The following is a 15,464-nucleotide window of genomic DNA, read 5'->3' as shown; positions in this document are numbered from 1 at the left end:
CTGCACAGGATTTTTTATTCCCCGCAACAGGGTCAATGTGCCAGATAATCTTGTTCCCCAGCAGTTCAGCCTAAGGCACCTGGGGTCTTAATTGCAGCGAGGCCTGTGAGAGAAGCTTCCATACTCCTGCTTCTCGCCAAATAGCATCAATTGCTGCACTGCTTTTAGATTGTAGTGCAGAGATGCAGTTGGATGCCACCTCCTCTCTGCAGGTGATCAATTCAGCGTACACCATAAACAGCAGATGACAGGCACAATTTTTAAAAGCCCAAACCATCTTCTCCTAAGTACCAGAAGATCTGAAGATATGCCAGGAATTCAGAAAAAAGAAAAAAGAAGAAAAAAAAAAGAGAAGGTATTTAGAACCGTTTTACGTATGTGCCAACCAGGTTGGAAACTTATTATGGGATTGCTTTTAAAAATGCCTGTGTTTACGTGCCTTGGAGAGCTCTGAACCTTTATCAGTTGGGAAGTAAAGGCCATTCCCTTCTCCTTCCACAGCACTGAGAGGAGAAATATGGACCTAATGGTATAGAAGGGAAAAGTGTTTTCAATACCTAATTCTGTATTCTGTTAGGTAGGAAACTCCCAAATGCTCCTGAAGTGCTCTTGGCTGCTAAGACACATGGGCCAAAGCATCAACTAAGCGTCACCTAGAGTAAGTTGGTAAAACTTTTCAGAAACTACTGGTCCAAATTCATGGATGTAGGTTACACCATTGCTTACATATCAGGTTAAATTGGTCAGAAAATGAGTGTAAGTGGCAAAGCAGTGCAATTTGTACCAGCAGTTATGAAAAATGAGTGCCGCTTACATGACTTGTTGGTTGTAGCAGGAAGGTAAGAGATAAAATTAAACTTTACCTTCACATTACTTTAAGTTGCTTCATATTACTTCAGACCCTCTTAGGACCAAGTTCAGCCCTCACTGACATCAGTTGGAGGCACACCCACGTATGTCAGGGACCCTGTCTGATCCCCACTCACCACTCCATTGGTAGGATTTATATTCATTTTAGACCCCTGAAAGTCAAGTCAGTGCAAATTATGCTCACATTTTCCACCAGCGTACTAGTGGGTAACCCACAGCACCATTTACATCACTTCTGAACTTTTCCCGGCAACTACATACCCCACAGACATGGCCTTACTGCCCATAACAGCTTTAGCTGCAATCATGAGGCACTCTGCAGTTTGAAAGGTAATTTCTCCATGCTTGCCAGTGCTTGACCGATGCTTAACAACATAGCTGATCAAAAATGAATAAACGAGGCACTAAAGTGCCCTAATGGAGGAGATTAAAAAAATTCTCAAACATGTTATTCATGTTCCAGCTCTAACTCTCAATGACAGGTATACAAAAACGTTTCACCCATAAAGAATGCATCCATGTAAATGTTTTATTCATGTCAGTTATTCATATAAGTGGGTTTCACTGTAGTATGTAACACAAGCCAGCTGGTTTACTTCTTTTAAACTCTGATTTTTCATGCACTTCATACTGTTTCACCCCCCTTCAAAGATATTTATAGAAATTTCACAGCAAGCTACTTCAATCTTATGTGATATTCAGCTCCTGTCCTGGAGTGTGTTTATTGTATGAGATTCACAAGAGATAGAATTAAGAGCCCCAACTACCTGACAGCCAAATAAAGTATCTTGCACGTGAAGCAGATTAATTAAAAAATAATTATCTTTAGCAAACTGTAAAATCTTAATTAATTCAAACATAGTCATTGCAGTTTCTGTTCACTCCACAGCTTAACGACATGTTAAGAAGATGACGGAATTCAAATTTAAGGTGAGTTTACATGTGGCAACATTTGGGGAATTACAACGGTCATGACAACCAAGCCACGTTTCAATGCCTGGTTGTACCCACTGGAGTGGTAAAATAGCTCTGAGTACCTCAGGTCTTTGGCTGTTCTAAATACCAAAGAGAAAGAAAGGATTGAAATTCACAGCCAAACAGTACAAGAGGGCTACAGAATTAGTGCTAGTGCTCTAAGTACCAAGCATAATCCCTATTTAAACATACAACAATTAGATTAAATCCTACTGAACAGGATCAGCTGATTAGAAGCACCTCAGGGTATGTTCCTTCCAGAAAAGGATACCTTTTAACCTTATGTAAACTCTTCTGGAAACTTGTACCACACTTTGTTAGAGGTAGGGGACTTCTGTGGCACTTGCTTCTTGCTGTGAATAGTTAACTTGCAGACTGACTTTACACAAAGGGCTTCACCATTCTCTTATTAGGCTGTCCTGCAAAGAGCCAGTTTTGGACAGGCTTGCACTCCGTGCAAGCTCCTTGGAGCCAATGGTGTAAGCAAAGTCTGACTTTGTCCACAAGAAACAATATCCAATTACATCTAGAGCAAGAACCTTTGCACCACTTTAATCCCGGGGGTGGGGAGAGCTCTCGAGAGCGAGAGGTCTCAGACAGTGGTCATGCAGGGGAACTCTGCACTCTTTCCCGTCACATATCAAGGAGGGTGTCTCTATGCTAATCTTGCAAAGGCTGATGTGGACAATGGAGTCTGGGATATGCTCCAGGGGGTTGTGATGACAGAGATCGAGAGGCCCTAGCATCCTGGGTAAGGACTGTACTAAGAAACAGCTGCCATTGCTGATTTCTAGATAAGGATTGGAAGTGTGGAAAACCTCATGAGAAAGCCTGTTCTTGTGAGATTTCCGGCCCAAATTTGCACACTCACCAGGTGAGGCTGGTATGGAAAGCAGCTGAACATCTGAGGCTTTTTCTCTGCTGAACTCCCGCCACGGGAGGTTCGTCCTCTACTGATCTGCACCTTATTGCCACGTCAGCAAAAGGAGCTTCAAAGTGCAGCTCTCAACAGAATCCTCTCAAGCATATTCAGCAGGTCCAGCATTCCACTGAGGCAGCAGGATAAATGAGAAGCGGCATTTGTGACTTTCTACTGGTCACAGAACCCAAATGAAAAGAAATTAGATGAACAGTGAAATGTGACATTTCTTCCACTTATTTTGTTGCTATTATGGATATTTAAGCAACCATGGATTTTGCCAACTGTTCCAGCTGTTGTCATTTCCTTGGGCCCCAGGTTCGGCTTTCAGTCACACTGGTATAAATGCAGGATAACAAGACTGTAGCAAGTGGAGCAAGGGCCTCAGATTTACACAGAACAGAACCTAGCTTATCGCAAGGTAAAAAGCACTTCAGCCGGACCGACCGAGCAAACCAACCAACTCTTTTATAGGCCAAAAGTGGCAATACCCTATTTTCAATGTTTCACGTAAAAATCAATTTACGTACATCTCCACCAAATGAGTCTTTTACTTTATCGGTTTTATTTGCGGAAACTGCAGAGGATGTAAAATTGTATTGGAAAACACTACTTGTTTTAATTTCCTAAGTTATTTCTTCACAACATTCCTTGGTATACATCTCCTGCAGTAACCGACATCAGTCTGAAAATAATCAGCATATTAAACACAATGGCTCAAGCAGACCTTGAGTGCTGCAGCATATACGGTATGTTCTGAATCGCTGTCAGAATACTGTGTCAGCTCGAATATACCTAGCTGCAGGCACCAGCGATGCGTTAAAGACAGCATAGGAGTAAGAAAAAAAAAGTTCCCGCTTTTGCTGGCTGGCACAGAAACTTAAATACATTACTTTACATATGCCTTCCACAATGGTCCTGGGGAAAATCAATTTCACCCCACTGCAGAGGCCTCACTCACCGCCCTCTTCATCTCCTATGTGCCTTTGTGGAAGTCCTCTCCACAAGCAAAATAATGTGTGCCTAATCACTCATAGGAATTGAACAATTTGCCAGATTAGGCAGCTAGCAGAAGCAGCACATGATTAAGATTCACCGGTTATTAATTTAACAATGTACTGAATGGGCACCAACCATACTTTTAGCTGACTGTTCTCCTAACTGGTAAGAGGCAAGATCATGTTGCTGTGTGAATGAGCCCTTAATATTAACACAGCTGTGTTTCACCCACCTGATGGGAGAATAATATGCTAACTTAAATCACTTCCTGACAAAGTCTCTCTCACACACACACACACACACACACACTACACTGTTTGCTTTTCCTAGATTTTTCCAGTAGGATCAGAGAACTCAGCTAAAACATAATCTTGCTCTCACTCACTGAGAAATCAAGTGGAAGGACTTCTACTGACCTTTCCGATCACAAGGAGGCATCTCAGCTGATTAGCTCAGGAAGGCAAGGGAAATACAACACAACTTGCCCCCATATGCCCGTTTCTAGATAAGATGGTTCATACGTGAACAGCAGCCTCGACAGGCTTAGGTAGAATAACAAATTTCTATCCAGTTTCAATGAAAAGTTTATAAATATGAACAAAATGCGATGGGTAGGGAATTGCAAGTCTAAGTCCAACTAAAGCTGGCTTTGAGTGTGTTTGAGATTTGAATCCAGTGTGTCCACAGTACCGGTTCAAAAGCGTTGATCTGAATTGTGCAACTCTCACTCAGATTGGGGAACATTTACTCATACTAGTTGTCAGTGGGTGTGGAGAATGAGTAAGTGGTAATTACCACGAATAAGGGTTGCACAGGTGGGGCCACTATGCTTTGCACAGTAAATAAATGGATTCTATCCCAGTATGATGAATATAGTAAGGATACTGGGCTTGATCCTGTCAGGTACTAAGCACTCTGGCCCTCACCCAGCAGAGCACTTAAGTATGTACTTAACTTTAGGCACATGAATAGTTCCATTACACAATGGGCCTACTCATGGGCTTAACGTTAACCACATGCTTAAGTGCTTGGCTGGATCAGGACCAGAGTCCTTAGCACTTTGCAGATACACAGTAGTTTCTCATTTGGGTCAGGATTAAGAGCAATTTGCCTGTCCTATAAAATAACAGGTACAGAACTGAACTGTGGATGAATAGGAATGAGGACATCACACAACTTTATGTTCATGTCACTGCCCATTTGAACTCCCTCAGAAGTAACACTTCAATTTTCAAGACCACTCTAGTCTAAAAGAAGGTGAACTGGATCCTGTTCCGTGATGAGGCTGCTTTGTGCCACTCCAGCAACACACAGGAGCCTGAGAGCCAACGTAACTGATGACACAGAGACTCTTCTAGGCAAGGGAATCTGGAGGCACTATATCCTGCTCGGATACCTAGGAACCTTCACTGATCCTAAGGTTTCTTTACCTTAAACCAAATTACATGCATCAGTATCTCACTTCATGCAGGTAGTGAATAGATAAAACTGAGTTTTTACTTTGGGGGGGCAAATGTTGCTCCCATTAAAATCAATGAAACTCGGGCTACTAACTTCAGCAGAAGCAGGATCAGATCTTAATTCAGGTAGGTCAACAATAAAATATTCATAGACACAAGCAGCATATTACACGTTGCTCTCCAAAGGGCATATCTGACACGTGACCGTTCCCTGCTGTTTGACTTTACAGCATTTTAGAGAATAATGAAAATAAAGTTGTAAGGGATACCTGATATTAACTAAATAAACAGTTACTAGAGATGGGCCTGGAGATGTAAAGTTTGCATCTAAAACTGGATCCAAGGTCTTACAGAGTGCAGGGGTATTTGGATGCTCGGTTCTCATTCAGACTCAACATAACATTAACTCAACTGTTTCATAATAATGCTAACTTTGCTTGCTAGTGTCTTCTACCGAAGGATCTCAAAACACTTTGCAAACATAAATCAAACTCACAAACCCCTGCTGGCAGGCAAGAAGGTCTTAAATAATCAGCCTTAACACGATCTTTCACAACAAAAAGCAGACCTTTATATATTAGGGTACAAACAACAAGATAAAGCCCACTTTAACATCAGTGGAAATCTTTCCATTAACATCGATGGGCTTTGGCTCAGGTTCAGACGGTTTATAATCATGTTGGTAACCTAGATCTATAAGATATTTTGTGATTCTTTGTCTGTGCCATGCAACTGTATATGTATCACACTGGATACTTTCGCCTTAAGTTTAAAGATATTATCACCTTTCCTTCACTTGTTGAAAATACTGCACTTGCACTACTAACTTTTTTCTTTTAGTCTTTCAGAAAAAAAATATTAAGGAAATCCTTTAATTAAGAAAACCCCAAGAGCACATGACAAAAAGGGCCTGATCTTAGGGCTTTGTATTTTCTAGTCTTCCCCCTGAGGGTGACCACTTTTAAAGCTTTGTAGAGCTTGTTATTGTAATTTATACCGTGTTTTATTGTAACGTCTCAATGTCACCTCTCCTCTAGTCTTGGGAGGGTTGTCTGAAAATTCATTCAACTGCAGGTGACATTGGGCCATACAGATTTTTCCTTAATCTTATTTTTGGTGACATAAGAAGTTTGTTTGCTAATATAACATCTACGCTATACTGCACACGCTGAAATGATGATGCATTATTGACTAACGTAATGAATAGATTTAACTAACCAGTAATCACCAGGAGCACAGTTTTTTCCCCCCAATCTCCTCTCATCTTTGGTAACACTAATACAATGGAGATGACAAGCACCTTGGCCGTTGAGACAATGGTAGTTATACTATACACAGAGCAGAACATGATAGTGAGGAGACAGCCATATGTGTATTTTTCTTAAAATAATAGAAATTGAATCAGATTATTTCTTTTTCTTTGGCTTAAAATACTCAAGATGCATACAGACAGCAGACGTTTCTCATATAGCTAAAATATTTGCATTGACAAGCACTGAAATGCGCAAAGAATATGACAAAAGATCTTGGTAACCGGCCCAATTTCAATGGCAATATTCACTGAGTAAGGGTAGGCTAACCTAAAGGCAGTGAAAATTTGACTTGTCAGAACTTAGTGATTTTAAGTTAGTTAGTGACCCTACGATTAACATCTTAAGTGTAAAGCTTAGCAAGTAATAACTTCTCTTTTAAATCAATGGGCAGAAACTTGCTTACTTTATAATTATGATGAAATGCCTACCACTCTGCTCCTTCAATCCATTACAATAAAAAGAACAACTTAATTCCAGATACAAAGCTGGCTACAAAGTCCATTTTCTACAAAACAAGAACATGACTTTCTGACACACCAAGGATGGTTTTAGATATAGTCTGAATGGGCAGCTACAGAGGGTAATCACATTGTAAAAGACATTCTGCTGGGACTAGTTACAAAGAGAAACTAACATGTTAGTCCTTTTCCTTGTGCAGTTTTCTGGGTGAAAAGATTGCAGATGGAAGTTGATTAGGTTTAGTCAGTGTCTGTCAGCATCTAGGCTCTTTAACACTTGTCTGGATACAAAGAAAAACTGATTAGTTTTGTACCAAGCTAGCCAGTATTCCTTCACAACCAGTTCTTGACGAAGCACACGATACAGAAGGTAACTGACTGGTCTACACAGTGGATCGAAGCCTTGACACACAAAAGAGATTGCAGAAGGAACTGATTAGCATCCTATTCATTTTCCTCTGCTTTCTGCACGTGCAAAGCTATCTGACCTTATAGAAACGGTGATGGGTACCAATATGCATAGACGACATAGGACAAAATGATAAAGGAAGACAAAAAGAGCAAAAAGGGAGGGGAGAGGGGAAAAAAGAATAGAAATGCTAAAGAGGAAACCATAAAAAGAGATGAAAAAAATGTATTACTGGGAGGTGCTCAGATACTATCTGCTCAGAATAGAAAAAAATGATGAACAGACACCAAACTGTGTCCCTGAGTTGTCTGGCTGGCTGCCCAGGAAAAACTGCAGACAGTACAAAGGATTCTGGGGTTTTGCTTAAGTAATCTATGGGGCACAGGTGCCATATCCCAGATTCAACAAAGGTGTCAGTGCATCTAGAGAGCCCTAAGGTTTCTGTATTACTATGGGAAGAACTCCTAGGGTCAGAGCCAGAGCTACATCTCCCAAATCACTGAGTACTGTCTGATGTTTCCCCAGCACTGAGGCTCCCAACCAGTTTTAACACTGATTTTTTCATTTTAGCATTTGAATGTTCAGGCCCATGGACTTTTTAGGGGTTGGGATTTTCCCATCCCTATTGGCAACATTGAAAGGATCAAAGACTTTTGAAGTAACCAAAACAAGATGAGGTTGGAAGTTAGTCACCTGACTACCAGTGAATTTCAATAGGATTTGGGTACCTAATTCCCTTAGAATTCTTTGAAAAGCCCAGTCTCATTATATAAGTTTGTCCATAAGAAAATCTATAAATGATGTCACTAACAAGCTGTATATAAGAGAGATGATGTTTCTTGTCGTGTTACTGATTTAAAAGTTCCTCATAGAAAGTTTAGAGCTTTTTTACCCCCTGATTATTTGAATCTCTATCATCCTCCAGATGTGATAGAAACTGCTTACATAGCTTTAATGCCAGTACTCACTTGATAAAGTACTTGATTCCATCTGCTGTGTAAGCTTCTTCCCATCCATAAGGTAAGCCTAAAATGAAATAAAGAAATAAAATTACTCTCAAAGCTCGGAAGACACCAAGAAATTACATTTTCGTATTGTAATGATTAGAATACTATAGCCTTCAATCAAGGGGATACAAATATGACTTTCAAAAGCCTGTTATTGTTATTTATTATTATAAAAAAACCTAATACTTATGTCCAATGAAGCGTAATGGTTTTAAACTATGTCACAAAAGTATTACCCGTTAGCCAAAACCTTAATCATTATTAGTCTTATTTGCAAGTAAACTGATAGTCTGGTAGAATTTTAGGGTCTGATTCTTAACAGGCTTGAACTTTGTGTTATCTCCTACACCTAGGCAAAGACGGTGTAAAAACAACGACTCTGATTTGCTAGTGTTTTCCACCTACTTTGCACAGGTGTAAATGACTCCAGCAGGCAAGAAGCTGAGCAGAATCAGGCTTTTTGTGGCCTTTACAACCCTGAATGTAACTCCTTGGAAATTTACTCGCAAACCTTTCTGAGACACTAAGAGCTAGCTTCAGAGAAAATGTATAGATGTTTCCATGCTAAGTACAATTTACAAAGTGCTACACAGGGTTTTCAGATGCATGACGTCTAGTAAAGTCAATGGGAGTCACGGACTTAATGCCATAGCACTTAAGATAGCGAAAGAAAACTTCTGAGACGATAGAGTTGTTATATATAGTAACTAAGCTACCTGCTCTTTTCTCCACAGGTAATTATTAGAAGCACTACTTTCTGAGACAGAACCTTGGCTATACACGCTGGGTTTTATTTTGAATGTGACCCTGTGTGAAAGACTGTTGATGTGGTGGCACTGGGTGATATGTTTCAGGAAAGCCTTTCAACTTGACTTTTACCTGTGCTTGCTAGACTTCTCTTTTTCTCTTTGAAAATTCAGTGGAAAAAGGATAAGTTAAGAAAAAAAATGTCATAGGAGTAGAGGATGTGGATTAAAGCCAGGATCACGCTCTTAGTAGACGGTGAAAAATGCTGGAGAAAGTAGCAAAAGTCAGTATGCAAAGGTGATCCTGCATTTGAGCAGTAGTTTATAATAACTTAGATAAATCAAAGTGTAAGGACCTGAGAAACAACCCTTTGGAGACTGGAGGCATACAGACATGCATGTATATTGTTCTGTGTGTGCTTTGATTTGGAAGGCATCTGGAATCTTAGTGAGCTAGGAGTTTAAATGTTTTTTTCAAGGCCCACTGTATCTCAAAAAGCAGCTCATCAGAACTATCTGTGAGCTTGCTGGATTGCACACAGCATACAGTCTCTGAGAAATTCTCCATACCAAGGCAGGCCCCAAGAGCACAGGCAGTAGAAACACATCCAGCTTCCTTCCTCCCACGAGCCTACCCAGGACAGCAACTCAGTGGGATCTCTAGCTTTGCCATTCCTTCATTCCAAAGGCTTCCAGTGTTTCTGCTTAGCTGTCTGGGATGGGAAGCCGCCCAACCTCTCCTGTTGGAGCTGATCCACGTTGTATAAATACCTATTCTTTGGGGGGTGGACGGAGAGAAAGACTCTACTGCCTGACGTTTTGGGCACTCACCTGGGATACAGGAAATGCAGGTTCAAGGCCATGCTCTGAATCAGGCAGATCAGAGACTTGAACCTGGGTCTCCCATACGCCAGGTGAGGGTGCACGCACTCGCTCTTTTGCGGAAATGTCATCCTGGACCTGAGAAACCTTCCTGACAAAAACTATAAAAGTTTCCATTTAAAGTTCTGGTTTTGACAAATCAGAATTTTCCTATAAAAAAGTGTCAACCAGCTCTAGCCTTTAGTTCTCAGACAGGACCAGAGTTCTTTGCACCTGCAGAGGCACTGTTTGCAAAGGGTCTACTGGGGCTGCAGCTGTAAATGATTGTTTGGACATATCTGAGGCCCAAATGCAACTAACAGAACACAACTGAAAAATAACCAGGCAGGGAAGAAACTACAGAGCTGGTGAAGAGGCGGCCTGAGTTGGCATATGCTGAACAACCCCAATGGCCTCAGTGCTATTTAGGAGAGCTTTAACTAAAGAAAAGTTCTGATGGACATTTTCCAACCCGCTCTAACTAGCAATATCTCTGAGATTTGGAATTGTATATGGCACTACCCATACCCAGTGTATCTACTATAAATCCTCACAATCCACACCTAAAAACAATTTCACATACTATTCATGGGGAAAAACAAAAACAACCCTATAGAGGGCTACTGATGCATGACAGCCTCCAGAATCTGACTCCATAAAGGAGGGGGCGGGGGGAAAGAGAAGACTGTATTAAGTTATTAATGTGTTGCCAGTGAATTTACCCTGGTGTTCAACTATTGTGAGAGGGAGTAGATTCAGTCCTTCTGTGATGATCTGAATATTATAAATTGGTTGGAAATTTATACATATTATATTATATATATAAAATGTGTACATATTAATCTTCCAAATTTTCTTTGAGAATAGTTTATTACACATATTATAGCTTGCAAGGAGGAATAAAGATGAAATTCCAACCTCTCTCTATAGTTCCTTAAAACTGTAGTTATACTATTGTTTTTATATGCAGAATCATTTTCTAAAATCAGAGTAAGTTTTTGAGAGACAGTCTTTATCTGGGACTAGTGTGATCTAAACAAAACCAGAAAAGATAGAGCCCTTGTGATACTAAAGGAAAAATCTTGGCCCCATTGAAATCAGTGAGTCCAGGATTTCATCCCTTATGTTCTTCTGCCTTCTCTGACCCTTCATCATTCCTGCAAGCATGTCACCACATGCCTGCTCGAACATTAGATAAACAATTGCTGCACAATCACTGATTAAACGTCAGTGATTGATTTACTTTCACACTTTTTAAAGTTCTGTATGTCCACCTCTTCATTTGTCAGTGACAACCTCTCCAGTGTCAGTGAAGTATCTAGATACAAGCAGTTGCCTTCATGACAGAATGTTCAGAATTCTTAGGATCTCTGGTCAGCCCCAAGCATATGAAGCAAATTGAAGAGAAATTGAACTTTGCAAATTTGCAGAGCCTCTCCACCCACCTTTCTGTCTTAATGCCGTTGATAACTATGATATTTTTGATAACAGCAAAGGAATGCAAAATCCAAGAACTGGATTTTGTCTGATACACTGGGGGTTTGACCAAGTTGTTTCATTTCATTCTTGTAAATGAAAATTTTAAGCAGGTGACTTATTCAAAATTTTAAAGAAAACAAAGTTTTAATGATGAAAATTCCCAACAAGGGAGCACTTGAGCATTAATTATCATTATTTATGAATGCAAGTCACTTGTAAAAGAAGCTTTTGAGACATTTGCTATTGCTATAGCAATCTATTTTAATTTGGCTTCCTGACTTCTACTGCATCAAGTTAAAGCTCCTCTTAACCCAACACTGATAGTTTCATTTCCTATTTTTCACCTTTTAGCTCCTTAAACTCCTCTGATTCCTCTGTTGTTACTGCCCCCTTTATCCTTTTTCTCCACTCTTAGGGCTTTTGGAACTTAAAATGCTACAACAGCACTGATGCACCTGCATCACTATTGCACTTCAGTGCAGACACTACCTACGCTGACAGGAAGAGTTCTCCCATCAGCTTAGGTAATCTATCTCAGGAGAGGTGGTAGCTAGGGTGATGGATGATTTCTTCTGTCAACCTGGTGCTGCCTACATGAGTACTTAGGTCTGCTTAACTACGCCACTCAGGGGTGTGGATTTTTCACACTCCCAAGGAATGTAATTATGCCAACCCAATTTTCTAGTGTTGACCAGCCCTCAGTTTTGTGCTTCCTTTTCTCATTGCTCCAGCTGTTAGCAAGGAGCTCCCATGTCTTGTTAGTTGTTTCCTTTGCATCCATTGCCCCTGGATATAGCGTTCACCTCCTTCAAACCCACTTGTTACTTGGAATCATTCATAAACTGATCTACTTACCAGTGCTATCTCCACACCCTCTTGGGTCAGAACTGTTGCCCCATATATGGCTGTCCTGAAAATCGTTAAGCACTTCCACTTCCGATTGTTAATGGGAGTTGAAGGCGCTCGGTAACACTCAAGAGTGTGTTCTGCAACCTAAATAATCTGGCCTACATAGTATAAACTCACTGAGTCTTATACTTCTTATGCGTTTCCTATTTGCTTTGTAAAGCACTATATTCATTTGTGGAATTGCATAAATAATACATCTTGGTTGTGGGTGGCTGCAAATTCCCTCTTTCAAAAAAATAAAATACATACAGTAATTCAAAGATGAATTTCTTTACAAAAGCAAACAAAATGCAGTACTGTGCTGATTTTTTGTTACATATATTTGAAGTTTCCAATATATAAGTACAGTAGCATAATGGTACCTACAGTTGGAAAAGACCTATTTTATGATTTAGTGAACCCCTCGTAGCAGAATCGTTTCGATAGAGGGCATATTAGAAATTAGACCTAGGAGAGATTTAAAATTTTTATTAAAGCTAATGTTAAAAAAAATTATGTACTACATAGGTTGAGAAAAGAGTGTCTGTACATCTGGGTATAATGCTCAGATTATCCACTGTGACAAAGTTCCTCCTCTACCTTGGTGGGTCCTGCGCTTATTGGCGGATTTTCTTGCCTCAGAGATTCACCATGTGGGTTGGGGAACAGCCCAGAAACCTTCCTCTCTGGAAGAACCCACAGTCCAGGTCAATTGGGAGGTTTGGGGGGGACCCAGGCCCGCCCTCTACTCCGGGTTCCAGCCCAGGGTCCTGTGGACTGCAGCTGTCTATAGTGCCTCCTGTAACAGCTGCATGACAGCTACAACTCCCTGGGCTACTTCCCCCTGGCCTCCTCCAAACACCTTCCTTAGTCTCACCACAGGACCTTCCTCCCGGTGTCTGATAACATTTGCGCTCCTCAGTCCTCCAGCAGCACACCCTCTCACTCTCAGCTCCTCACACTCGCACCACAAACTGAAATGAGCTCCTTTTTAAAGCCCAGGTGCCCTGATTAGCCTGCCTTAATTGATTCTAGCAGTTTCTTCTTAATTGGCTCCAGGTGTCCTAATTAGCCTGCCTGCCTTAACTGGCTCTAGCAGGTTCCTGATTACTCTAGTGCAGCCCCTGCTCTGGTCACTCAGGGAACAGAAAACTACACATCCAGTGACCAGTATATTTGCCCTCTACCAGACTCCTGTACCCCACTGGTCTGGGTCTGTCACACCACAAATAGAGAGTTTGTTTTTAAAAGTCATATGATACATAGAGTACATAAACAGTAATAACCCAAATTTAGGTGAATAAATTTTACAATACAATTTAGATATTAGAATCCAACTACTCAGGTACATCACTCATGAAGAGTTGTACAGAGAGTTGGTTGTGGAAAGCAAAATATATCAATGAGTGGAGATTGTCCCTCAGTAATTGTAATTGAGAATTAGGCATGTCATTCTGAGCTACATGGTCAAACACACCCTTGAAGTACGAGAATAGTCTCTCGGATGGGATTGTGCAGTAAAATGAGGACCCGTTCAGGATCTCTCTCATAGCCATAGGGTTTGACTGGTAGAGCTTCTGGATCCTAGAAGCTGCTGCTGGGTCGTACCAGCGACTGATGTTCCTTCTCCTGACTTCTCTCCTGTGGTGGTGGTGGTGGTGATGTCTCCACGCAGGAGTTCTGTGAGCAGTCGGTGTGTTCTCCTGAGTTCCCTTCCTCCCAGATACGATTTCTGCAGACAGGTCTTTAGTGAGTCTGTCTACAAAGAGGTCAAAGTCATCGAAGGAGGCTGTCCTCGCCAACTCCTCTATCCAAGTGGCTTGCCATGGTGTGGCGGCCCTCACCGTGGGCTGCTGCTTCTCTGGGTTGCTTAATCTCCATAGGCTCAGGCTGGAAAATTAGCCTGTTGCCTATTTTCCTTCCTGTGTTGAGTACTCTGTTTGACTGGAACTTGAGGCGTGATCTCCGGAACGAGGGAAGTGTCTTCCCTTACAGATTTTAGGGCAGCACTTGTCCTTTTAGGAAGGACCGTTTTTGAGGCAGCGGTACTGGCCATTTTAGGGATGCAGTCTTGCTTGGGTGTTTCCAGAGAGATGCTGGTCCTTCTGTGGGTGAGTTCTGTCTGGGTATGAGACCTTCTGGGGGCAAGATCCCATTGGGCAAGCATCTAGTGAGGTGTTGCGATCCCGCTGAGGAGAGGCCGGTCTCTGAGGAGAGGCTGGTCCCGCTTGCTGAGGTACCTTCTTGTACAGTAGGACAACCACCATCATCAGGATCCTGGGAAACAGAGGAGCTGGAAGAAGTTCTCCTTGTAGCATCCTTCTCCTGAAGAGCGGTCGAGATGATGTTTGTCCTGGCTGTGATGTCCCAGAAGGCCGTCCTTGAGGTGCAAGATCTTCCTGCAGCAGCATCTCCATGGGTTTTCTTTGAGGAAGCGCTGCTTGTCCCATTGATGCTGCTCATCTGCGACGTCCTGGAAGAGCTGAGGATCTTCTTAGAGGCTGTTCCCCCATGGGCGTTCCGTGAAACAGCAGTGGTCCGAGCAGCAGTTGAAAATTTCTGTACAATCAGCAAGGGAGCTATCATCTTCTCGGTCTATCCTGCAACCTCCGAAGGAGCATGAAGATTTTCTTTTGAAGCAGTAGAATCCATCTTCAAAGCAGTAGTCTTCTTCAGAATAGGAGGTCGAGTCTTCTAGAAGATGTAGTTTCTGAATCAGTAATTAAACTGATAAGAACAGATACTAAACTTGATTTTCCAGTCTTGATTGTGTTTCCTTATGTAGAAAAGTGTCTAGTTTCACGGGGCAGTCATCATGACCTAAAAATAGCTAAGTAATGCAGCTCTTTTCAAATAAATTAATTTAAAAAAAGATTTTTTAAAATGTTTTCAAAATAGAGATGCAATAGAATTGCTGATCAGATGTACACGCAGGATACCAAACTAAGTTCTTATTCAGTTTATGTTCAGGCAAAACTGCCACTGATTTGCCTGAATAAGGGCTAAAGATAACAGATCTAGGCCCAAGAAGTCCCATTTTTCATATATTCTGACACATTTTCCCAAAGGGGGTAAGGGGC

The 15,464-nt window shown here is 41.4% G+C and overlaps 1 protein-coding gene across 7 annotated transcripts in view; it reads right to left on the bottom strand.

Moving 5' to 3' along the window:
- Positions 1-15,464, bottom strand: part of STXBP4 (syntaxin binding protein 4) — a 128,488-nt gene that overhangs the window by 15,396 nt on the left and 97,628 nt on the right. For 6 of the 7 annotated variants that reach the window (XM_005282796.5, XM_008167541.4, XM_065563515.1 and 3 more), the window contains one exon: positions 8,372-8,429. In XM_005282796.5, coding sequence (XP_005282853.2) covers positions 8,372-8,429 — 58 coding nt within the window. Of the gene's footprint in view, positions 1-5,771; positions 7,276-8,371; positions 8,430-15,464 lie in introns of those variants that run through there. The other variant, XM_065563514.1, reaches the window with a different exon arrangement.

Source organism: Chrysemys picta, chromosome 12 (genome assembly GCF_011386835.1).
Source record: "Chrysemys picta bellii isolate R12L10 chromosome 12, ASM1138683v2, whole genome shotgun sequence".
In the NCBI taxonomy this organism is placed as follows: Eukaryota; Metazoa; Chordata; order Testudines; family Emydidae; genus Chrysemys; species Chrysemys picta.
The sequence above is the reverse complement of the archived record's forward strand: the minus strand, read 5'-3'. Positions and strand labels throughout refer to the sequence as shown.